Below are 26,200 nucleotides of genomic sequence, written 5' to 3' on the forward strand. Positions count from 1 at the left end.
TCATTCATTTTCTTTTCTTTAAGATTGGTCATATCTGGTCAGATATATAAAAACCTAGATTGGTCTAATTTGAATCTGAAAAAACAAGACTCATTAGGGTACCTCTTAGCTAACTGCTAGTTCGTCTTAACATAGTAACTAAGCATATGCAACTGGCTTCAGGATTTCCACAGTCCTGAAGTCATCTATAATGTTAATATCATATTTCTGACATGTTGCGTTCATCAAAACCTCGGGCTCGTCCGGGATTTGAACCCGGGACCTCTCGCACCCTAAGCGAGAATCATACCCCTAGACCAACGAGCCAGATGAGCAAATAAAGCTTGTATAACAACTCACAAAAGTTTAAGGTAGAACGTGATTCTGCCATTATCAATGTTTTATTAATATCAATAAAGTTGCATTGATGTATGTATTTTCTAAATGTTAGAAAAACCTTCCTCTAATGTTATAATAGATCAGTTATCTCATTACTTCCAGTTTTTCCACTCGCAAACCCACTATGAAACGGAACGCCACCTTAAAAGCCGAGACCAAACCTATTAATACCGCACACTCTCTGAGTTAGTACCACAGTTACAGTTGAGTGTAGCATCTGACTCGAATTTATACGCGAGATGTGACTGGAATTTGTTCACTTATTTATTTCCCTGTTTACAAACAAAGTGCCAAAAGTTCAGGTGACGTCACCGTCCACAGCAGCACGCGACCCTGCTGCCGACGTGGCTCGAGCTCGAGCGGAAGAGTTGCACGAGCGCGACTATCAGCAGAACTGGTAAGAAGCGATGAGCCTATGAATTAACTTTATTTCAGAAGAAATGACACTCGTGTTATTTTTGCCTATTTGTATTTTGCATTTGAGCGTTGTGCTTGTATTTATAGAGTAACTTTTATTTTTCGCGTTTGTTGTTATTCTTTACATCTAGTTATTTAGGTTAAATTCGTTTGCACTGTCACTTTTGAAGTGCTCGCAGAGTATATTTAAAATACTTTAAAATTCTTCAAATAAATAAGTTACAATAAAAAAGTCAAATATATCGGGGAAACGAATAAACGATTTGTAAGCAGCAAGAGCGTTTGATTTCAGCTAAGTTCACGTTAAATGCAGTCTTTGAGGCATAATAAAACTGCATGCGTCTTATTGTATAGAAACGTTAACGTGTAACCTGAGGTTTATAATCTGCTTTATGTAGGCTATAGGTTCTTGCTATGTGTATTCATTTACTGGACGTCTATTTACAAACTAAAGTTTGAATGTGTCTGTACGTATCTAAAATAACCACTAGATGGCGCTGCAATCCGCATTAAACAAAGGCGCTTGACAGCGCGGCACCATTCAGGGACAGCGCTGGTGCTCTATAATGCGTCTGAATGCTGTTCTGTCAAAGCTTTTCTGTTCACACACGTACAATACGGCTTCAATGTGTTAATTAATGGTATATTAAAGATATGTATTAATAAAATATATTAATGATATATCTCACAAGCGTCGTGGGTTTTTATAGCTACAGAGATGATGAATAGTTGCTAAACCCAAATCTAAAACTAATCATAAAACAAAAAAATTGACATGATTACAATAAAAACATAAAACATGATTTAGGTGAATTATAAGCCTTATTTGCACGTGTGTATTCACATTGTGTCTGAAGCTTTAATGTATTTGACCAGCCTGACTGCAAATCTTTCTTATTGAAATGCCAGAAATCAAAATATCCCAAAAAAGTCCTAATGGAATTCCTGGTGTAATTTGGAAGCAATGGATTAAAAAATAAATACGCTAAAATGTAAATAAGATCCTATTAGGTGAAAACAAAGAAAAGAAAAATAAATCAGATTTTCTCAATCAAATTGTTCTTGACCCTTTTAGGATTGATTCCAAATTATTATAGAAATTATATTAGCAACCCATTAGCATTACTCTCCTAAATAATACCCAGTTATTTTGTATGCACTATGACAAGCCAATTTCTATCTGCATTTTTGAAAAATTAGTCTCTGAGCAACACATTTTTATGTGACTCGATATTTCACAAGAGCAACATCATTTTGATTTCACGGTTTTCCTTATCACTGCTCGATTTTTGGTTATTTTGCAAACCTTAATCAGAGCTCAGCTGTCTAGTCAGAAGTTAGTTTGTTGTCAATCACAGCCACTCATGGCCAGCTGTTTGCATTGCCTCTCATTACACTCTGTCAGTCTTTGTTAATCTATCTTTTATCAGCGCACCATGTCGCAAGATGAGACCGTGGAAGACCTCATTAGAAAACCTCCCCCTTCCCTCCAGCCGACTGCCTCTGATGAAACTGCCACCGTAGCTGCAGCCAATACAGATGAAGTCCCGTCTATATCACAACTCTCAGTAGACACATTGACCCCTGACGTAACCAATGTGGCTGCAGAAGAGCACAGTACAACCAAAGGTGTTGAAGAGACGCAGGACCACCCATCAGAAGAAAAACCGGAGGGTCAGGTGACTGAATGTGTGGATTCTGTGAGCTTGGATCCAGATGTTACACAAGAAGAAGCACAGGGAACAGAGGTACTTTTAATAGGGTTGATCTGTGTTTGCGCCATGTAACAAAATCCATAACATATTTTTTTTGTGTGTATTTTGTTCTTTGGCTGTGTGGATGTTATTAGCCCCTGGATGAGTCTAAATCTAAAGGCTGGAGTAGTTGGGGCTCCTGGGGGAAGTCACTTCTGACCACTGCTACATCCACTGTGGGTAAGTCACCATAGTAAACCATACAGTAGATCCTACCACAGTTAACTGTTTACCTGTCTACCACAGATAACACTGTCACAGATAGATAGATAGATACTCTTTCTCTCTCTCTCTCGCTATCTATCTATCTATCTATCTATCTATCTATCTATCTATCTATCTATCTATCTATCTATCTATCTATCTATCTATTTGTCCGTCCGTCCGTTTTGACATTTTAAATGTTGATGTACAGTAACACAGATAAAATTTTGTTGCATGCATGTACAGTAAACAACAAGAATACATATGAGATTAATTTTTTTTCTAATCCACTTTGAGGCACTTAACCACTAAGTTTCTAAATTTGATATATAAAAATATTGTACCTTTCAAAAGTTTAGTTGATAATTAGTTCATTTGAGTCACATTTGATCAAAAATACAGTAAAAACAGTAATATTGTGAAATATTATCACAATTTAAAGTACTGTTTTTCTGTTTTAATATATTTTAAGGAGTACTTCATTCCTGTGATGGCAAAACTGAATTTTCATCAGCCATTACTTTAATCTTAGTGGCACTTGAGAAATCATTACTTCATTACAAAACTTCAGAAATTATTACAATATGCTGTTGATTTGGTGCTCGGTATTATGAATGTGCAAAATAGTTGGCCTGTTTAATGTTTTTGTGGAAACAGTGATACTATTTTTTATGTAATTATTTTATTTATAGAAAGTTCATCATTTTTTTTTTTAATTAAAAATATTTTATAACATTATAAATGTATTTATTATTACTTTTGATTAATTTAAGGCATCCTTGCAGAATAAAAGTATTAATTTCTTTTTAAAAAATCTTACTGATCCCAAACTTTTGAACAGTAGAGTTTTTTATTTTTATTTTGTAATGGTCTCCAATGATCACTTTTGTTATTCATGCAGTCAGTGGAACCAAGATGAAGCAATTTATAGTGCATTACTGTATGCACACTTTCTTAAAAAAAAAAAAATGTATATATATATATATGTATATATATGTATATATATATATATGTATATATATATATGTATATATATATATATATATATATATATATATATATATATGTATATCATATATATGTATATATATGTATATATGTATATGTATATATGTATATGTATATATATATATATATATATGTATATATGTATATATGTATATATATATATATATATATATATATATATATATATATATATATACATATTAAATCATTAATTCATTTGTGTATTTATTTAATTATTTAATTTTTTTTGGGGTGTGTGAGACACAAAAAAACAAAGAGACTGTCTGTGGTGACTTACAGCACATCATAAGTTGCATACAGAACAAGCACTTGCAAAACAATATTGTACTTGTTGCCATTAATATAAAAGCACATGTGAGGCATTATACTAAGCCCTAACTTCTAAATGCAGAAAGTGCTATTGTGCTCATTGTGCTAAAGTAGATATTATGGTAAACACAGTTGTGTGAATGTAAACTGTCGGAACAATAGATCAGTGTCAATATCTGTTCCATGAATTAGCCCTTGAAGGTAAATGTAGCCCTGAAGTTTAGTGGTTTTCTATCTTTTGATTGTGTCTAGGTCAAGGATTAAGCTCCGTAAAAAGAGAAAGCAGGTGTGGCATTACGATCCGTCAGAGCTCATCATGTGAGGAGGCAGAAGAGGCTCATGAGCATTCTGAAGCAGAGACAGCAGAACACGTTCATTCAGAGGAGGTGCACAGAGGAGTCCTGTCAACCATCAGCAGCGCGGTTCAAAACACTGTGGGTCTGCACATGTATAACACACATTATTAGCCTCACTGGGATTTACCATGATCAATGACATGCAACAAAATCAGCCGCTACACTTGATGAATCTGGAGAGGCATTTGAGATAGTAACAAGTCTCAGCTGACCGCTTGTGATCGAATCACCTACTGTAAGATGAATGAATGTTTCTTGTCCCTTCATCGTAGAAACTAATGAAATTTCTCCCTCGTGCTTTATCAGGGAAAGTCAGTAATAACAGGAGGTCTTGATGCTTTGGAGTTCATTGGAAAGAAGACCATGAACGTCTTGGCAGAGAGTGACCCAGGTTTTAAAAAGACCAAAATACTGATGCAGAGAACTGTCTCTCTGTCTCAGGTAAGATGGTCAGCAAATGCTCAAATAATAGTTTTCACCAATGAATATTGGGTGTTGTTACACAGCAGAGTGCCCTACAACCGTCTTACCTCGGATACTAGAAAGATACTAAAAATTCTGCCATATTTTCAGTGTATGTTTGTGTATGTGCTTATGTCTGCAGATGTTAAAAGAAGCGAAGGAAAAAGAGAGAGAGAGACTGAGCAGTCAAATGGTCACAGAACCAACCGCCCACTATGGGATCTTGTTTGATGATTACCAAGGCTTGCCTCATCTTGAGGCACTGGAGATACTTTCCAATGAGAGTGAAGGAAGGGTTAGTAACACACCATTTGCATTTACCCATAATACATTTTACAGGTTTATTTTGCACTAATGATCGACTAACTGTAACTGTGTTCAACATTGATGGTAGTAATAGGAAATGTTTCTTGAACACCAAATCAAGATATTAGAAAGAATCATGAAATATCATGTGATGCTGAAGACTATACAAAAAATAAAAAAAAATAAATACCATAAAATATAATAAAATTACAAAAAAATACAATAATATTATAGAAATTAAAACCAATATTACACTTACATTCTATTTAAGAAGTTAGACATGAAATCCTTCTCCTTTTCTTCTTTTCATCATGTATCTCTCCTCATTTCAGGTGCAGGAATTCTTGTCCACTTTGGAGGAGGAAGATTTGGAAGTTATGAAGAAGGAGCTGATAGCAATTAAAGAGATCTTCATCACTCATGACGAGGAGGAACCTGATGCTGCCTCGGGGGAAAACGGTGAACTTTATTCACAAATTCAGTGTTCCACTCCTCTCTGTGAGTCTTCAAATGCCAAAACATATTTAAAGAAATCCAGATCACAATCAAATCCGGACCACAATCAAGATACTGTGCTTGATAAATCTGTGTTACATTTATCCATTAATGTAGATTAATCAAGGTAAACAATCACATTCACACCTTTATTTTTACAATCCAATCATAGATTTTGTGTTAAAATGAATAATAAATAATTATTATGGCTGTGAAATGATTTGGTAGTCTATAATTCTGGTTGAAATTACCAAGTATTGGAAAATCTAATATTAGCACATCTCAATGAACAAACATTGATTTAATATGACAGGTGACTCAGTCAGAGCACTATAAATATTTCAGTCCTCCACATTTTTGCCCTTGGGTATTAAATGTACGTGATCTGTGTGTTTCAGCTGCTGATGGAGAAGAGTTTGTCAGTGTTCTTACTGAGCTGCTCTTTGAGCTCCATGTTGCTGCAACTCCAGACAAACTGAACAAAGTACAGCCACACACACACACATACACACACACACACTGCAAATCCACATGTAACATTAATGCGTACCTACACTCTCCAGCACACACATATGTTATCCACAAGCATAAACACTAATTATACTGTGTGCCCTGTAGGCGCGTATAAAAGCTCATGATTGGGTGCGAGAAGTGGAGCAAACCTGTGAAGATGTCAAGAATGTAACAGAGGAATTAAAAGAAGAGAGCGCCACCACTTGCCCTGCTCCAGAAAAGGAGGAAAAGAAAGAAGAAGAAAAGAAAGAGAAGGGAGAGGAGGGAGACAATAGAGAAAACAGTGCAAAGGATGGAAAATCCTATTCAGTTGAGAAAAGACTAATCACTTCATTTATATAAAAAAAAAAAAAAAAAAAAAAAAAGCAATAAAGTGTGTGTGTGTGTGTGTGTGTGTGTGTGTGATATATATATATGTATAAATATGTATATATATATATATAATATATATATATATATATATATATATATATATATATATATATATATATATATATATATATATATATATATATATATATATATGTATTATAGATGTATATATATGTATATAGTATATACGTATATATATATATATATATATATATTATGTGTGTATTTGAATGATGAATATAATTTTGAAAATCATTTATTTTAAATATAATTTTAAAAGGATAATTTATTTTTTACATTTGCAATAATTAATAATTATTTTTAATAATTATAAAATATTATGTAAATAAATAATAATAATTATAATTTTTTTTTAAAAGAATCTTATGCTCCCCATGGCTGAATTTATTTGATTAAAAATACAGTAAAAACAGTAATATTGTGAAAAAATATTACAATCTAAAATAACTGTTTTAATTCTATTTTATTCTGTTCTATTTTAATATGTTTTAAATATATATTTTATTCCCGTGTTGGCAAGGCTGAATTATCAGCAGCCATTACTCCAGTCTTCAGTGTCACACAATCCTTCAGAAATCATTCTAATATTCTGTGTATAAATGTTTATTTAAATGTGTCTTTGTGTGTGTATAGAAAATATATCTGTCATCGGTGGGCAGTCTTGCTGAGGTGACCGCTCGTAGTATAGAACAGCTACACAAAGTGGCTGAGTTGATTTTACACGGACAAGAGCTGGAGAAGCCAGCCAGCCAACAGGCCAGTATACTGGTCAGGTGAGTTCCTTGGCCATTTCCATAAGACGTTATTAGACCAATCTTTTTATTAGCTGTTTAGTGAATGTTGTGTATGCTTAGGTTAACCAGTGCCATGTGTAAGGAGGTCAGATGCCTGGCCCAAAAGTTCTCGGACACATTACTGGCTGCAGGGGTGAGTCTGACTGACCTGAGTTCAGTTCATTCTGAAAACATTATTGATGATACAACTGCCCTCTTTTAATTTCTTAATGCACGTTCATAGTCTTATTCGGAATGATGGATCAGTTGATGTTATTGTGAAGAAAACAAACATTTGTCTACATCTTTTATCAAAATGTAATAACTAATAGCTGATCCTCTGTGATTACTTTACTTTTTCAGATATCACAAAAGCGTTTTTATTTTTTATCCCTCCAATTCAATTCTAGATTGATATTCCGTACCATTTTTTTGTGGTTGTTGTTGAAAATGTGACATAACACAATGAAAATTACAGAACATACAAAAAGTTTGTCAAAACAAAATCATGACAGAAATTTTAAGTATGAAATTTGACAGTAGTTTATGTATGCGTTTCCAGTGACCTGATGCTTGTAAGAATTTTTAGAATCTTTATTTTTCAGGACAAGTCAACACTGCCCTCTTGTGGTTTGGTAACATTTCTGTTTTAATTTTTGTTGTATCTAGGACCAGATTTACTAAATGGGGCAAATTAGCATGAGACCACTATCTCATAAAAGCACCAACGAGAGTGGAAAATAATGCAAGTGATCTACTGACAATGCACATTAAAGAAAACAGCCAGCTCATTTCCATAATAACCAAGAGCAGCGCAAATTAGAACCTATTGCAACCATGTCACATTACCCAAAAATGAAAGTAGTCTCTTCATTTACTTAATGAGATCTTTTCCTTTTTTTTGTTAAACATAAAAGAATATATTTAGAAAAACATGGGTATCCAAACAGTTGCTGGCCATTGACGTCCATAGTATGAAAAAATAAAAAATAAAATACAATGAAAGGCAGCTGGGATCAGATGTTTCAATATGAAATACGTCACATCATTAAAGTAGATGAATTATGAAAATAGGTTGCAAATGCTGTTGCACGTGTTGTTATAATTGAACTAAAACTATTAAAAATCTGTTTCGTTAATTGAAATGTATTTGCGATTGTCCCGAAAATATATATACTGTTATACTATTATATATAAAATGTGTATACTGTTGCTTTTAGTAAAAAGTATAAAATTTTTGTGCTTAAGTTTATAATTAACATCCTTCTGTTTCTTGACCCTATAGAGTCAGAGGAAAGCAGAAGTAGTAAATCCTCTATTCAAAATTGAGAATCAACAAATAAAAATAAATCTGAAATTTTTTTCATAATACACAGTTAACAAATGAGGACACTGTGATAGGGGACTTTATGATGATAATTATAATGACTGTAGTTTTGATAATGATGACCCTTCATCACTACACTGTGTGTCTTGTTTCCTCAGGGGTGTAATAGCACTACCTACATTCATAATGCATTCCAGCTGCTGTTGCCTGTTCTTCAGGTCTCGCACATCCAGACCAGCAGAACTGCGGCCAAGCCAGCCCCAGAAGCAGCATCCACAGAGTAGTGCCTGTGTTCTGTTTGTGTGTGTTTCTGTCTGTATCTGTGTTTTGTGTTTAGGTATGTTGCTTCAATATGAGAGCTTACACCAAAAAGTGCAATTCTAGTCTATATATAGACTCTTACAATAAGATAATTAGGAAAATAAGATTGAAACTCCTAACTTATTTAGGAAGCTGCTTATGTGTCATTTTTTTCTAAAGTTACTTTACAAAAAATGAAGATTATTAATCATGTGTTGTATTGTCTGAGCAGATTTGGAGCTCTGCCACTGCCATTCACTTAAATTAATCAATCACTCATACACCATTACCAGTTTTTGTTTGGAATAAAATGAACCAAGAACATAATCTGTAATATAAATAATAAGAAACTAAAGACTGAAATTCTCAGTACTGTGTGTTTTTATTCACCAGTTACAAATCTCTGAACATTTTAAGCTGATGTGAAGATAAAAAGTGCATTATGGAAACATGAGTATTACTTTAATAGCTACAGAAGCTTAAGACTGGTGTTGTATAATTATGAAATCACATTAGTGTTGCCATTCTGCTTGCTAAATGGACGTTAGAGAACCATGCACTATGGATTAAGTTTTCAGCCTAGTCATAGAAATCTTCCCTCTCATTTTTTTCAGCATTGGGCAAACAGATTTATTTGAGACTGTGTGTGACATAACACTATATTGTGATGCATATTCCCGTAGTTAAGATAACGCTAAGACTGTCAATTGCAGATCTGTGGAAGAAACCTACAAAAACAGCTTTTAAACACACACAAACATGCAATACAACAACTTTTAGAAATTATGTTGGGCAGTGCATAAATGTAAAGCTGGAAAATGAGCACACGGAAGATGAACTTATATGAGTTTAGTTTGTGCAAAATGGGATATTAATCTTTCCAGTTAGGAAGCATAAGTTTTACATGCTTTGGTGGTTGTGTCCAAGCGATGGGGTTGTAAAACAGGATGCTTGTTTAATTCAGTATCAGTTCTAGAACTCCTAACGTCACTTACAGACACTTTAACATGATGTTTATTTGTGGAGAAAGCATGATGAAGTTATCTGGCCTCTGTTGTGTTGTAAACAAATACATTTTCTGTTTAAGAAAATGCCTCTGTTCTCTTAGATTTAAAGGGTTAAAGCTCCCCATCTTCTTCATGACCAGAACATGAAAAGTTGCTTCGATGATGCAGGTACGCTAGACATGGAAAAAAGAGAATGGAGAACTTCAAATGAAGTGCTTAGCTCATTAATGAGACTGGAAACATGGTCACTTACTTGGTGGTTCGCAGTGGCCCTGTGCTTTTTGTGATTTTTTAAAACTCTGTAAAAAGAACAATATTTATAAAAAATATCTTGTAGAATTCTATAACCATGGCAACATCAGACTGCCAGGAGGCCATCTGTAGAGTAATTTATTCTGCCCGGAGCAACATGCTGGCATCAAAGGTCTACTGATCATCATCAATGTGACTGGATGAGACGTTATGCAAGATTCAAAGACTGTTTCAGGCTATACTGGAAAATAACTATTAGTGACATCAAAATACTAAGAGTATAGCATCATCAAACATCAGAAAGTGTTACATCAGCTGATCAATGAGGAAATCAGAGTGGACATCTTTTTGAAGTATTAGTTTGCTTTGTAAAGTCTCCAGTTATAAAGCATACAAAAGCTATGTTTAATATTCTAAACACATGGAATGCTAGGGGTTTTTGTCTTTTAGAGCATTTTTTAATCCAAAATAAATTATTTCTACTATAAAGAGGAAAACTACACTATACTAATATTTATTTACAATTTTCATTTTTATGTAGATATATTTACCTTCTTCATCTTCATGTTGCTCTTCTTCATCTAGTGAGGTTCTGGAAACAAGGCAATTTTAGTCAGATATTTCAAGTCATATAGTGTAATCAGACAAAAAGAAAAAAAATTCCAAGTGCCACATTACACAATCCATTTCTCTCTTTAAAATTAAAGTTAACCTGTATGTAAGATCATTTACAGCAAAATGAGATGTGTGAAATATGATTATGATTGGTCATTTGTGTCTATTGGAATATGTTTATTCAATGCTAGTCATCTGAAAGTAGGCCCTATTGTGTTTTTTATTGAAAGAATATATAAATGTGTTGTGTGCCCCATTCATACCTATGATCTCATAGACTGGTGACAAACCTAAAACATTAGAGACAATTAAAAAAAATTACACACACACATAATGAATATATAGGCCTAAGGGAATATATAAATATGCTGTATAGGAAACCAGATACAATCTTATCCAGTATATACTGGATGCAATGACCTACACAGTACACACACATACTGTTTTTGATGGTATGAGAAAGTGGGTGCGTAATAGTTAAACTACAATTGAAAACTTCTTCCAGGGAATAAAAAAATATTATTCATTGCTGAATGTCTGCTATTCCATTTAATAAAAGTGAACAGTGACTACACCACATAAAATGGTACACAAAGCTATCATATGGCTCCAGAAGAGTCACAAACTGTACGTGCTTTTATGTCTCTTTTAAAGCTTGCCATTCTCTGAACCCCATCCACTTTCATTATATAGAGATGAAGTGGCATGAACATTTGCAAAAAATTCTTTATTTATATCCCACAGAAGGAAGTCAAACTGGTTGGAACAGCATGAGGTGAGTAAATGATGACAGAGTTTTCAATCTGTTTGCCTGGCGCCCAAAATTGTTTTAGGTTGAGTTGCTTTTCGGGAGTCTGCCACCATTACAGACACTTCCCGTTTAATTACTGTACTCTGTCACACTGTATAAAAAAATATCCAATAACTTACTTCTCTTGTATGTAAGGTCAGCTACCTTCAGAAGGTTTTCTGAGAAAGTGTAGATTGAAAGTTAGTGGTCTGGAGAATTTCTATTCGAGTAAGAAAACTCAGTGCCAGGTAAAGATGTAAGGGTTGCATTTTGATAAAGCACAGATTTCTTCAGGGTAAAAAGTGTGCAGTATGATAGAACAGGTTGTTTGTTTACCTTCTGTTCTGTTCCCCATTGACGGTTTCTCATAGAATACATCCCCATCTGTAGAGATGAAGGAAACGGAGATCTATCAACCTTTAATAACTATATAACAATATAAAAATATGACCCACCAACCCTTGTTATTAGAATTCTCTACATGAATAGAGCCTTGTAAAAATATTATCCAGTTCTTATTTTTTTTTTGAACATGGTATTACCATAGTTTTGGGGTCACACTCCATAGTAATACCATGGTATATCATGGCTGCTTTGTAAAGCGCCAAATAAAAGTAACTTGACTTGACTGAGTCTTTGAAGATCCTTGGAGGACCATTTAAATATCATATTTATATTATTATGAATGTGGCAATCACCCAGTGCCATGGTATCATTGTACCTGATATGGTACATTTTTGTAATTGATTTATTTACATAAATGAATTCTGATTGCTTTAACAAGGACACTTGCTTACCACTTAAGCAGCACATTGCTATGGACACAGTAGGGACAGCACTCATTACTGAAAGTAAAAATGAGAGAATTGATTAGCACACTTATAGAAAATTTTTGCAGCTCTATACTTGTCAGTGTCACTCACAATTTTCTTTTTGTTTACTGAGCTCTTTGAGCTGACGTCCACGGGCTGAAACCGGCACAGATGCAACCAAACCGGACTTTCCTAAAGCAAGAAGACCAAAATGAGATCCACACAGCATTCTCAGTTATACTGTAATTATGGATTTCAAGATGAAAATGTCTGTTGGGCCTGACTAGACTTGTTTAGTAGAAGTGATACTCACGTTTTCTGCTCTTAAAGATCATGTTTCCCACACTCAATAGGGTTACCACAATCACAGTCAGTACCAGAGCCAACCACACCGAAGTAATCACACACCACCAGCCATCTAACAACAAGAAAATTGAAGTACAATAGCAACAGAAAACTTAAAAGAGAGTGCAGCGTAACATTACATGAATGAAACAATACAGCACGTTTACAATACTTAAACACCAGACGCACCAAGTTTACATTATCCCCTTTGTCTTGTAAAAAGTTCATTTTACACGTACATTAACTCAAATAACCTTGTATGAGTCTGGAAGTGTGCTGTCTGAAAGGATTTGTGGTTTTGGATAAGTCAAACACTGAGACGACTGGCTTGATGTTTTGCTATAATATATTTATCAAAAGTTAGGTTGAATTATGAAGTCCTGCTGTCTCCTTCCATGCCTGAATCAATAGACAGGATAAAAGACAGACTCAGCTCTCCTTCAGAAGGAATTTATGAGGGATGTGGAGAGACTTGGGTGAGAATGAATCACAGTGTAGAAGTATGTGTTGAAAAAAAAATATATATATATATACATGATACATATTGTTAAAATATGTTGTAATGGTTGAACTATATTTTCCAAATTATTTATTCAAATTTATTGTATTATTATTAATAGTATTACACTCTGTTTGTCCTTGAACCAGTTCTTATGATCAGTTCTTATTTGTGACCCTGGACCACAAAACCAGTCATAAGTAGCACATGTAGGCTATATTTGTAGCAATAGCTAATAATATATTATACAGTATGTCAAAATGATTGTTTTTTCTTTAATGCCAAAAATCATTAGGATATAAAGTAAAGATTATGTTGCATTAAGATATTTTGTTATTTGTATATCAAAACATAATATGCATTGATAAAAACTTAATTTGGACAAGTTTAAAGGATTTTCTCAATATTTTGATTTTTTTGCACCCTCAGATTCTAGATATTCAAATAGTTATAGCTCAGCCAAATATTGTCTCATCCTAACAAACCATACATCAATGGAAAGCTTATTTATTATTGTATAACTCTCAATTTCAACAAATTGACCCTTATGACTGGTTTTGTGGTCCATGGTTACATTTGTGCTTAATACTGCAGGCAAGTCTTAGTGTTTAGATAATACTAGTTATACATTTAGATCAACTGACAAGAGGAATATCATTTTATTTTAAATGATTAAGGTCAGGTTTATTGTCTTTTGTTTTGTGTGTAGTATGGCATTGTGGCAGATAACATTTTTCTGACAATTTCTCACCTTTTCTTGTTTGGGTTACTGGTAATGCGGCAGATCTTGCTGTTTCATTGTTCATCTGGTAGTAAAAGAGGAAACTGCTGCTGGTTGGTTGACACTTCAGCTCATCTGTAGAAGGTGTTTCTTGGAAAGACAGTGTAGTTGTTTTGAGTGAAAAGGCAGTTGGGTTCACAGAAGTATTGGTTTTTAAAATGGAGGGGTCTTGTATTGGAGGGCTGGTGTTTTTTTCTTGCATGGATATGTTCAGATCTGGACATTTGCTGTTGTCTGGTGGGAGGTTGCAATAAAACAGTCTCTGGTCATTTTGGGGTCCAGCAGTGTATAGATCAGTGTTGTTGAGAAACATAAATTCACTAATGTTCCATCCAGAGTGATTGCCTGCCTTCATTGTCAGTAGCACCATCACATGCTCTTCTATGAAATGTACAACATGCACACAGTTATTACTGTAGACGATGTACATGTAGCAGTAATACTCAAACATGAAATGATGATAAACAACTATCTCACCTGACGGTGAGGTATTGTTCTGGAGAAGCTGCAGATCCATTTCAGTTTTACACAGATACCAGCCTTCAGAACGTGTGTGTTGGCTGCTGGCATTTATCATTTCTATCACACAGGGAGGGTCATATGGAGCACACACCTGTGTATCATTCTCAGGTGTGCAAGGGTCAAAGGGCTCACAGAGAAACTCAATTTGTGATATTTCTGAGAACCAAAAAAAAAAGAGAGGCTCTTAAGGTTTTAAGTTAAAAGACATTATGTTTAAAATACAATATAATACAGCAAAGAAAAGGAAAATCCTTTTTAAACCCATGTGCCAAGTTCTTAACAAATGTACTTTGTATTCATTCTATGATTTTGACCTTTTTGTTATAGCATTTTTTACATTTTTTTATTTCATGACTCTTAACTTAAAAATGTAATGTAGTGTAAAAAGTATTCTTTACACATATTTTCTTTGCTTATTTTTTCTCTGCATATTTACAGAATGTTTCTGATCACACCAATACTTTAATTTTGTGGACAAAAGTTTGTCAAATACTAATAAGCAGTATATTTTTTAAAAATAAATATACATTTTTTAGTTAGCATTTTTTAAATTATTAATAAAAAATAACAAATTAACAATATTAAAACATTATTCCTATAACTAGCTATATATATTTTTTTCAGTAATTTAATTCCTTGAGGCTTTTTAAAAAAAAATATGATTTCAGGACAGGTGTATCACACTGATATTTCTGTTTCTTTTTCTAATTTTAATTTGAAAATTAAAAACACGTTTGTCATAATAGAGGTGTATTCAAGTCACTGTATGTAAATATTTTTACATTTGATTTTACAATTTTTTAATGAGATCATTGACTTATCTATCATCTGACATCCTTTTTTTGCCTAGCAGTATTAAAAACCACATCACCTACAAGCTCCACAAACACTAAAATAAAAGGTTTTTAAGTTTTTAAATATTTTTTTTTAAGTTGCTCTTTTTGTTTTCTCAAACACCAGAGTGCTTTTCTGTTGATGTTGGTAAGTTAAAGTGGCATTTCCTGTCTGAAAGTTACAACACAATAAACCAACTTAACATAGCTTGTATCAAAAGCTGTGTTAAAAGGTCTAAAACACTGAAAACAAATATGTATTGGTATAGGTTATGTGTGTATTTGTGCGACACACACACACACACACACACGCACGCACGCACACGCACACATTCATACACACACACACACACACACACACTTAGTGGTTTTTAACGTCTTTCCATACCATCCCAATTTAAACATTGACATACAAAAGGTAACGCTGCACATACCTCATCGTGTATCTCTAAAAGACATGGGCAACACTGATGTTTCATGCTATCAATCATAAAAATATTTAACATGCTTTGCTCTGAAACTCACGTGCTCTCACAAACCCACACTGCTGCCTCATTTCCCTCACTCATGCTTGCCCAAAGACCCCAAGCCATCTTACTCCACTCTTTTTACTTACTTGGAAAAAACTCTGGTAGACACAGGATGAAGGTGAGAAAGAAGAGGATGCAAAGTTTTAAGGCACCTGATCTTGTCATGGTAAAAGACGGTGTGACAGAAGCTCCTCTGTAAAGTCACTTAACCTCTGAACTTGCTGACCCCACATTGGAAATCTGTCACAATCTCACTTTTCCAATTCCACTTTTAGTTTAAAATAATCCTACGTATGTAACATACAGAATTTTCTTTAGCGTTTCTCCTTCATGACTAACACGGCTAAGTCTTGATCACATAGATAAAATGCTTTAGGCTACCACTTCCTGTCTGTCTTCCTGTTTAGTGCAATTTTGAAAACAGAAAGAGCAAAGAAAGACATCTCAGGTTGTTAATGTGTTTGCTTGTCTCATAAGGATTCAAATAATTTTAGACATTATTTATACAATTATTTTAGTTGTATTATAAGATTATAAATTAAATTGAAATATTTATATATTATTATATATATTATATTTGATATTATATTATATTATATTATATTATATTATATTATATTATATTATTAGTGTTTTTCCCATTAGTTTTTGTCAACAGAACCACAACTACTTGGTGCTGAATTACTGTGCAGTATTGACATCATATGTGAAGAGTCAAAAGACTGATGTTATGCTGGATGTCATAGCATTTTTAATAATTTATTATGTCTCCCCATAATTAAAATGATTCACTTATAAAGTAAATCAAATACAACGACTAAAAATCAGACCAAGCAGCTATTGCTCATATATATAATATATAAAACAATATCACAACGCATACAGCTATATCGCACTGCTGCTTTACGAATGTGCTATTTGTGTTTATACAACAGTTCAAATACATAAGAAACAACAACAGAGTGTCTTTAAAAACAATCTGAAAAACGTCTGTGATTTACCTGCATCTGATATAGCATTCATTCTTCAGCTCATATATTCACAATAAAACATTAGTTTTGAATGTCTGTTGAGGAAAACCGATATCTTGTCATATTATCCTTTTATCTGTTAGGGGTGATTTTTCTATGACAAACGCTTTCAGTGCATTTGTTGACTGTGTCTTACAAGGTGTTGTTGAAAGTAAAAACACCAGATGTCCTGGAGCTCAAATCTCCAAAAATATTGAAGCTAATTTTCAAATAGACATTTAACAAACCACATATTTGAAGTCTAAACAAGTATATTCTTGCTTAGAAAGCAATATATCTCACATACTATTATTTTTTCTTTATTAGCAAGTTGATCTATGATTTATTTATTTTTAATCTGTTGACTAGCCCCAAAATTTTTAAGTTAGTTTTAACTGGTTTAACAAAGCAAAAGGCAAAATCTTTCCATCCTTTCCATCACTCTGGTGCATACATACATAAAACTCTTGGCAGAATGAGTGTGCAAGGCTGTGTGTGATAGAGCCTGAAGGACATTCCCGCTGCAAAGCAAACAGGTTTGATCAGGGACAGGAGCATCCAGTTATCAGGACAGGGCAGGAGGAAGCTTCTCATCAGGACCCACACTGGGATTAGGAGAGGCTCTCAGCACCAAGCACCTTATCAGCATCATCCAGTGAGCTCACTGTAGTGGACTGCTGCTGCATTTATACCCCCTTAGGCAGTATCTTAACTTAACAACACAAACCAAACCAAAACAAAAACAAAATACCAACCATACCAAACAAAACTATTTAAATCTAAATAAACGTTTTTGGGAAAAGCCTAATGCTCGTAAAGTCTGCATTTATTTGATAAAGACAGAGTAAATGATATACAATTGAAATACAATTGAAAATAACTATTTGTATTTTTATATATATTAAATGTAAAATATTCCTTTGATGCCAAAGCTGAATTTTCAGCATCCATACTTCAGTCTTCAGTGTCACATGATGGTTCAGAAATTATTCTAATACACTGATTTGCTGGTCAAGAAACATTTAATTACTATCAGTGTAGAAAACAGTTGTGCTACTTAATATTTTTGTGGGTTTTTGTAACATTATGTTTCTACCATAACTTGATTCATTAAACTAATATCTAATTAAACTAATAATTAATTTAACACATCCTTGCTGAATTGAAAAAAATCACACTGACCTTTTCACAATGAAAGAAAAAGTTAATGCACAGCAACTTGTTAAAGGACTAGCATCAAATATCGAAGTTATACTATAGCGGTTAACCAGTGCTTTTCCATCCAATTATGATCTGGACAACCATTATAGCATGTGAAAACTTCAAATCTTTAATATTCAATATTTTATGTCTGAAAACACTAGTTATTATTACAAAAGTAACATTTTGTGCTGTTTGGGCCTTTGTCAAAAAAGAGAATTAGATGTTTTATCTGTCATTTAGGAGTGCCACACAATCAGTGAAATATGAGTTGGTGAGTCTTGCTCACTGTTTATTGAGCTCTTGTGACAATATTAGAAACCTGTATAATGTATTCATGATGGATCATGAATTTTACTCATTTACTTTCACTTCACTTTCAAATGGATGGACGGTACTCTCTCTGTCACCCACAATGATCTCAACTGCTGCATCTACAGTATTATGCATTATGAATATGACGTGTAATGAGAAATAGAGTGTTTATTTATTTATTTATTTTACTTCATTGTGAGATTTTTTTTTAACAGTTCTAAGAAAATCTTTGAAATTACTGTAGCATATTAAAACTAAAAGTCTGGACAACCATCTGTACGATATCCACTAGATGGAGACACTGTCTTTCACCCCCTAAAAGTGTAGTAAAGATAAAAAGATTAACTATTGTTGTGTGATTATTGAACAGTCGCGTGCTCCTTCACCACATTATTTATTAACTGTTTTGTCGCACAATAACACGTGCAACTTTTGTATTAATATGGACAATCATAAGTAAACCCATACAACATAAAGTAATTCCCCCTTAAATAAAGTTCTGTGAAGTGAAAGTCCACGTTTTAAAGCGAGAGTTAAGATATTTTTTTTGCATATTTCGAGAGCAAATTCTACTTAGAAACGCACTGCTACAGCTTTGAGGGCTAGTCTTCACTCCACGCCTTTTCACCCAAAAGTGAATCACGCGATTATAATCTAGAGTTTAAAGAGCCCTGCTCTGTTCAACTACTAAATGTGCAGTTTACATCTGAAATAAGCGATAAGAGCAACTATTAACCCGCCAGGTAAGAGAACTCATTTCACGCGCTGTGGTGATGTGGGGTTATTGTGGTTGACAGCTGAAGCCCTTTAGACATACTTGCAGCTACAAGTTCGCAGACAGTTATGTGTTGAAAGGGAAATGAATCAGCCCTTAAACGCTAATATTCCCCCCTTGTCGGACTCATTCAGCAGGAAAGCACGGGGTTTAGACTGGCCTGCGAGTGCCGATAGTTTTGATTAAAAGGAAAGATACATGGTGAACGAACTAAAAGCTGTTTCATTCTCGATGAATATTTCCCCCTTGGTCCGGCTATTCTGGCAAAGGAAGTATAGAGAGGTGGGTTTTGTTGATTTACTTAACAGGAAACGAAAATGTTTTGGAAAGTGCATTGGTCAATACAAAAAATTACATATTTATCTTAAACAACAGTCTTGCGCAAATGTGTTCACAATGGCAGTCAAACAAATGTATCGCAATAGAGCGTGGAGCACATGCACGTCAACAGCTTATGTATTTGAGCTACTTTGGAATTTTAATAGAAGTGTTTCTTTAAAAATGGGAAAATAGTTTAAGCTGTTTTCGTATAATCTAAATCCATGGCTTCATGAAGACATGAGGCAAATCTTCTGTTTGTTAAGCTGTGGATTTCTTGGTAAATATTTTTCTAGTTAGATGTTATAAATAAAGGTAAAAAGTCTAGGGTATTTGTTACTAAGAATTCATGTATACATTCATGGTCTCTGTGGATATTTTTGAGGTGGACTGATTCGAGCAGGAGATGAGGAAAAGAAAATAGATGGTTACATTCCATAGCAGATACACCCACAGAAGCCCAGGTTTCCAGAGCCCTGTTTTTGTATTTTTAATTAGTGTCTGACTATGACCCAGCACTAAAGACAGAACAGAGAAACAAGAATGGAGATGTGCAGCATGTCCTTGCATTTGTTAGTTTTTTGTCTTTTATTCTGTTCCCCTTGTTTAAGCAGCAGTGATTCTCCTCATGTGTTGGAATACAGGCTGTGCTCTAGTGATGGGCAGATCGATTCTTAAAGGCACAATATGTAAGATATTTTTTTATTAAAATATCCAAAAACCACTAGAACAGTGTTATATATTTTGCTGACTTTGTCAACCTTGTGGTAAAAGTTTGGGAAGGAGCCACTTTCTATTCCAGCATGAAAATGCCCCTGTGCACAGAGAGGTCCATGGTGTACTCAGTCTGGAGTAGAACCTTGACTAGTCCACACAAAGCCCAGAGCTGGACCTCACTGAACACCTTTGGGATGATTTGGAATGCAGACTTCAAGCCAAGACACATCAGCCAACAACAGGTGCTTGTCTTTACTGTGTGTGAATTGGAACAAATCCCCGCTGCACATATTTCAACATAATGGCAAAGCCTTTACAAGATAAGTGGAAGCTCTAGCAGTTAAGGAAAGAAGAACTTCTTATTAATCCCATTGGTTTTGAAATTAAATGTCAATCATATGGGCACAGTGTCCATGTACTTATAACCGTATGTTAATAGTAATCTAATCTTTCCGACTGTTCTCCTATCATACTCTGAGCTCCACAGGATTTGTTGATTTCTCACTGTGTCTGTCTGTGAAAAGAGACATTAATAGTCATAGCAGATGAATTATGGATTGAAGTGAATTCTGCCTTAGAAGTTCTATATAAAGGATGGACTGCTGGATTATTACATCATTGCGAAATGTGTTTGTGGAACATGTGCATTGAAAACATGTGCATGTAAAAAAGATTTGAAGTCTAACAAAGCTTTCTTATTTAAAAAAACTGTTGTTACTGAAAGTTACTATTAAGTAAAAAAAAAAAAAAAAAAAAAAGAAGCGTGAGTCTGTGATCACAATTTCACAGTGTTTAAAAGTTGGGGGTCTGTACACATTTTTAGAATGTTTTTGAAAGTCTCTTATGATCACCATATTCTGAAATATTATTACAGTTTAAAATAACTGTTTTGTATTTTGTGAAAAGCTAAATTGTCAGCCATTATGCCAGTCTCCAATGTCACATAATCTTCAGCAAATATAATTTTAATATGCTAATTGGATTCTTTGATAATTTGAAAGTTCAAAAGAACAGGATTTATTTTGAAATCAAAATCTTTTGTGACATTATACTGACCTTGAACATTTGAATGATAATGTATTTCTTAACCATATAGTTTTTGAAGCAATATTTAATTTTGTTTTCCTTATTAACAGGCCACAGCCTCCACACTGCATGCATAAGCACCATAGTGTTGTGGCACTGGAAAAAGATATATTTTGGAGAACCTGAAAGTCAGAAAAAGCCCGTGTGGTGTTAGAGTTATCACGTCAAAACTTAACTAACAGCTCCTGCTCTACTAGTTTCCTGCTGATCCAGTACGGGGCTGCCGCTAACACTGGACAGATGTGTTTTCCTCCTCCATGACAGCTCATGACTAATCTGTCCCAGCGGGCTCTGCTCTGCACCGTGTTACATTCAAAACGCTAACTAATGTATCCGCTATTGTTTTGGCACAAATTGCCAGTTTCAGTGCTTTCTGTTCAGACATACTGTGTAGTATTCTTGGTAATATTTTGGTTAGCTAAAGGCATTGTTTCCCCAAAGTTTTAGCTTCCATCTTTGAAGTTGAAAGCAGATTGTATGTAGTTTTAACTTTCATGCACATTGTTTGCCTGGGTGGTTTTATTTAGTGGGTCACTGCAGCAGTGGATGTAGCTTCATCCTCTGGAGTCAGATTCATTCTCTCTCTTCTCCCTCTCACATTCTCTCTCTCTCTCTCTCTCTACTGATCAATTCAGCAGGCTTTAAGGTGACCTTTGTGGAGGAATGTTTGGTGTGTTTTGGCCCTCTGCATTTGTTCAGTCATCAAAAACGTGGTTCAGTAAAGCAGACATTTGCTCAATAGACCTTCTTTGCATTGCACAGACTGTATTTTCACAGGGCAATCTGAGACTGGCTTTCTTTATGAAATATCTTTATGGATTTTTTCCTTGTAAGGTTGGAGTCTAAAAATTCAGCACTGATTATTGTTGCACAAAGGAAGAAATTGGTTTTTCTTAGAACTGTATTTGTGGTTGGTACATATTCTTGAAACAAATGGACCTGTGGTTCTCATGCGGGCAATGGAGGTTTGAATCTGGCCTGCAGTATTAGTTTCAATAATAGTTAGCAATATAGTTTCCTATCCTTTCTCCACACATCATTTACAAAGATGGCAAAATAGCAAGCACATACTGTATAAACAACCTTTTTCAAAAAACTCAAAAAAAAAAATTAAGGAACCCCCTTTCCTTTTTCCAAAAAAAAAAAAAAACCCTGTGCTTTTTGCCAAAATAAATAAATAAAGGTAATTTTACAGTTTTACTGTAAAATACTATTGTCTTCATCATCATCATCATTTTTGTATTAGTTTACTTGAATACACAATTTTAAAATTTTATAGCGCAATATTTAAAAGGAATAGTTCTTGTTATTTTTATTTTATAGTCATATTGATAAATAAAAACAATGTTGTGATGTAAATCTGTCTTTAATCCTAGTTTTTTTATGTCTTATGTCAAGGATGAATGAACACAACTATGGTTATTGTTTTTTGAGAAAAAGTCTCTTCAGTCACCACACATGCAGTGATGAAGACAAACTTGACTTGAGTGTGAACATGGTTGGACCAGATACCTCATTCATAGATTTTGATTCTACTGTAAATTCGAATTTGATCCTAAATTCAATTGGATTTAATCCTTCGTCAAAATTGAGAAACAAATATGCATTTATAAAGGCAGAAACTGATGTGAAAGTTTTGTGTATGCCAACTGAAGCGCATGTGTACAAAAATTGTAGAAATTAATTTGTTTGAATGATTTCTTGAAAATAGTCATAATATTACAGTGTACTGTATGCCTACCACACATAAGGTTTCTGAGAGCATGCTTGAATTTTTTTTTTTTTGCCCTTTGATGAAGAGTGTTGTATTTCTTCTAAATTATAGAGAAAGATGTGTACTGACACATTGAGCTGTGGTGCTTGCATGAGTTCGAATCCTATTCTCCACTGTTATAAATGTGGCAAAAAGACCACAAATAAAATGAAAACATATGTTCCATCAAAATTACTTTACATGGATGTCAGTGCTTTTATCCATAAATGGCATTTTCCAGCACCACATCCAACATATGGCATGCTTTTAGATCTCCTTGTCTCATTTTCATTCCTGATTGATTTACATATCCATAAATAAAGGCTCGCTGAATTCAGTGATTGCACTATTACAAATCATTTTATTGTGGTTTGTGTGTTAATTTCTTAATCGCCGGTTCTCAGTGGATTATGGACTGAAACGCAGACAAGGGACAGATGATAAAAGATGGCAGGGAGCTGTCTAAACACACCAGTCCCTGTCAGTGCAGATGGAGGCTGAATGGCAGACTGAAAGAGGAAAAGGATTTTCTTGGCATTAAAATCTTTCTTTTCTTGGCAGAGAGCTCTCTTTGCCGGTTGTGAAGGTCCAGGGGCAGAAAATTGGCTTCTCAGACTCACAGATGGTCTAAGGCTCGGTCTACATCCATACGCGCGCACGCACACAAGCACAGGCACACACACACACACACACACACACACACACACACACACACACACACACACACACACACACACAAACAAACCTTGAGTTTTTGGTACACCGTTGAAGTTCTCCCCTCCTTTTTCTCTCCTCTCATTTGCCAGTAAATGTTTGTCAGCTAATCTTGTCATCGAGTGGGTATTACACAAGTGTGTCTGTCAAAATTTATGCTTGTACTGTCACGTAAGCCAAACTCACACCACAAAATTTTGACCTCTTGAGTATGTCTTTGAAAAAGTGTTGACGCTGTCACTGCTTTCTGCATGTGAACATATGGAGAGGGAGCAGAGTATGAATATGCACACACATGCACACGGTGAGCCATTGAAGGCCTTGTCTCAGATTTTAGATGACACCATGGCACTACTGTATGTTGGCAGGCAGATTATTTCTGCACACCTGTACTATCTTTATTAATACTTTTACTCAATAACATATCTAAGAAAAAAATTTTATGGTACAAAGTGTATGTATTTATGGTAATTGTCACGCAAATCTGTCCTTAATCTTATTAAGAATAGCTTATGAGGCGAGTCATTTTGATGAGTCAGAGATGAATGACCACAACTATGGTCATTGATTTTTGAGAGAAAGCACCTCTACAGTCACACATGTAATGATAGAGACAATCTTGACTTGAGTGCTATTACAGTTGGTAATCGGTCTATATTTTCAAGTGTCAACTATTAAAAAAAGCTTACACTAATTTCGGGTTTCAGAATATTGGTCTCTTGACACGTGCTGTGCTCTAGATTCTTACATAATTGAGCAAATTAGAATTTTTTAATTAAACAATTTAGGAAGTTTATGTAACTAACATAGTTTAATGAGAAAACCTGTTTTGTCTCTTGATTTCATCATATCTGCATCTAAAATTGGATACTTTGTACTACATTTGATGTCAAACGACCTTTGTAGGTGTTAAGCTATATAATAACCCAACACAACAACAAGAAAAGCTTGTAAAGTTAGTAAAGCTAATAGGCTCAGTAGCTTCTGCAGCATGAACACAAGCATGCAGTCTGCCATTGTTGTTGTTGCTGCTGTTATGTGACGTATCAGTGTCTGACTAGGGTCGAGACATGGGGTGATGACATCATCGTTTCACAAAATATACGGATTGGCTGTACACAAAATCACAAAGTTGTAGTTTTTAGATTTATCCTCTCTGGAACCCGGTTTCAAAACATAGAGGTTTCGGGCTCCCAGAACTGGACAAAATGCCGATATGATAAAAAAATTTGCACAGCTATACCTTGTTTTGTTCCCCTCATGTTTCTGGTTGTGGCTAGAAGGGATACAGCTAAACCCGGAAGCTAACAATAAATAAAGTTTTTTACCTATTAGAAAACTGTGTTTTAGTAATATTTACACATACCCCAACCCTAAACCTACCCCTTACAATAATGCAAAAACAGTAATTAAGGTTGTACAGTGCCCAATAAATGAATCTGTATACTATCTAGTCTTAAACTGTGTTTCCCTGCTGCTCTGTTCCCTTGTTTGTTGCCATATTGGACCACACCCATCAGTTTGTTATTTCCCACGGTTACTCAAAAGTTCATTGGTTCAGCTCTGTATAGCCTTAATGTTTCTCTTGTGCTTTGTAAGTCGTTTGTCTTACTTTGTCTTACTTTTATTTAAAAACCTTTAAAAATTGTATTTACAATTTTTGACAGGCAGTATATGCAGTATGTAATCCCATTATCATAGTAATAAATACATTCAATTCAAAAGAATGGAATTAAATCAAATGGAGCCATACAGATAGAGAAAGAAATTGCAAATGATCAAGATGAATAGAACAAGTAAGTTGGAGACAGGGGCAGAGAAACTGAATTGCAAAGTCAGCATTTACCTGACTGTCTCTCCCTCTTTGTCTCTCTTCTCTCACACACATTCATGCTCAACATTATAGTGACGCATCAGTGTGTATGCAGGTCAGACCCCAGGTGTAAATGTTCTCATTCTAGCTCTTGTGTATGCGCACTTGTGTTTCCCCTCGTGGCCGGTAGAAGAGGGGAAAACGGAATGATCTATTTATTTACAGCATGAGGCAGCAGCACTATTTATGATCCTTAAACTATAAGCTTTCGGGAGACTCGTAAAAGAGAAGTGTGTGTGAGTGGGGCTTGACTCTTGTAAGGCAAGACTTGGGGACAGGAATATTTATTTATTTGTTTATGTTTAGAGGGAAAGGGGCATTGTAGGAATTCAGTAATTCAGGGTGTGCTTTATGATCTCTTCAAGACTCTCCAGGTCTTCAGGGTCTAGAGGTTTCTGGCTTGTAGGCCTATATCAATTTTATTTTAAGACTTGTCT

General features: G+C 34.5%; 3 protein-coding genes and 1 non-coding gene across 10 annotated transcripts in view; 2 read left to right on the plus strand and 2 right to left on the minus strand.

Moving 5' to 3' along the window:
- Positions 1 to 234: 234 nt before the first annotated feature.
- On the minus strand, positions 235 to 306 carry trnap-agg. The gene has a single exon. It is a non-coding gene; the product is annotated as a tRNA-Pro (tRNA).
- A 244-nt stretch (positions 307 to 550) lies between these two features.
- On the plus strand, positions 551 to 9,156 carry LOC109103574 (protein NOXP20-like). Its single transcript, XM_042716671.1, has 13 exons — positions 551 to 775; positions 2,226 to 2,543; positions 2,645 to 2,729; positions 4,344 to 4,525; positions 4,754 to 4,888; positions 5,052 to 5,204; positions 5,548 to 5,674; positions 6,109 to 6,194; positions 6,329 to 6,536; positions 7,248 to 7,389; positions 7,471 to 7,543; positions 8,675 to 8,706; positions 8,853 to 9,156. Exons 2-13 carry the CDS (start codon positions 2,232 to 2,234, stop codon positions 8,998 to 9,000), a joined length of 1,683 nt encoding a protein of 560 aa, XP_042572605.1. The 5' UTR covers positions 551 to 775; positions 2,226 to 2,231; the 3' UTR covers positions 9,001 to 9,156.
- A 223-nt stretch (positions 9,157 to 9,379) lies between these two features.
- LOC109103284 lies at positions 9,380 to 16,387 on the minus strand. Of its 6 annotated transcripts, XR_006153715.1 has the most exons (12): positions 16,089 to 16,387; positions 14,595 to 14,795; positions 14,088 to 14,498; positions 12,806 to 12,910; positions 12,604 to 12,684; positions 12,478 to 12,525; positions 12,017 to 12,064; positions 11,821 to 11,859; positions 11,154 to 11,180; positions 10,827 to 10,867; positions 10,277 to 10,322; positions 9,380 to 10,196 (listed from the first exon to the last, which is right to left on the minus strand). XR_006153715.1 is itself a non-coding variant. In XM_019116671.2 (11 exons), the coding sequence occupies exons 1-10, from the start codon at positions 16,165 to 16,167 to the stop codon at positions 10,857 to 10,859; spliced, it is 1,050 nt and encodes a 349-aa protein (XP_018972216.2). In that variant the 5' UTR covers positions 16,168 to 16,387; the 3' UTR covers positions 9,380 to 10,322; positions 10,827 to 10,856. The 6 variants fall into 6 exon arrangements, 1 of the variants encoding a protein (XP_018972216.2); XR_006153716.1 differs by lacking the exon at positions 11,821 to 11,859; XR_006153714.1 differs by having other exon boundaries at positions 11,154 to 11,859.
- Positions 16,388 to 19,029: 2,642 nt separating this feature from the next.
- Positions 19,030 to 26,200, plus strand: part of LOC109089579 (kelch-like protein 5) — a 62,650-nt gene continuing 55,479 nt past the window's right edge. Inside the window, exon 1 of one of the 2 annotated variants that reach the window (XM_042716673.1) lies at positions 19,030 to 19,270. The gene's annotated coding sequence lies outside the window, so the exon portion shown is untranslated. Of the gene's footprint in view, positions 19,271 to 19,429; positions 19,585 to 26,200 lie in introns of those variants that run through there. The other variant, XM_042716674.1, reaches the window with a different exon arrangement.

This window comes from Cyprinus carpio, chromosome B1 (genome assembly GCF_018340385.1).
Source record: "Cyprinus carpio isolate SPL01 chromosome B1, ASM1834038v1, whole genome shotgun sequence".
NCBI classification, from domain to species: Eukaryota; Metazoa; Chordata; class Actinopteri; order Cypriniformes; family Cyprinidae; genus Cyprinus; species Cyprinus carpio.

What these genes read in the sequence shown, in the direction of transcription:
- LOC109103284 (XM_019116671.2), bottom strand. Translation starts at nt 16,167, where the DNA reads ATGACAAGATCAGGTGCCTTAAAACTTTGCATCCTCTTCTTTCTCACC. An exon ending in GAACAATACCTCACCGTCAG is followed by an intron (nt 14,499 to 14,594) that starts GTGAGATAGTTG and finishes TACATTTCATAG; the next exon opens with AAGAGCATGTGATGGTGCTA. An exon ending in CAGTAAACAAAAAGAAAATT is followed by an intron (nt 12,526 to 12,603) that starts GTGAGTGACACT and finishes TTTTACTTTCAG; the next exon opens with TAATGAGTGCTGTCCCTACT.
- LOC109103574 (XM_042716671.1), top strand. Translation starts at nt 2,232, where the DNA reads ATGTCGCAAGATGAGACCGTGGAAGACCTCATTAGAAAACCTCCCCCT. An exon ending in AAGAAGCACAGGGAACAGAG is followed by an intron (nt 2,544 to 2,644) that starts GTACTTTTAATA and finishes GGATGTTATTAG; the next exon opens with CCCCTGGATGAGTCTAAATC. An exon ending in CAGGCCAGTATACTGGTCAG is followed by an intron (nt 7,390 to 7,470) that starts GTGAGTTCCTTG and finishes GTGTATGCTTAG; the next exon opens with GTTAACCAGTGCCATGTGTA.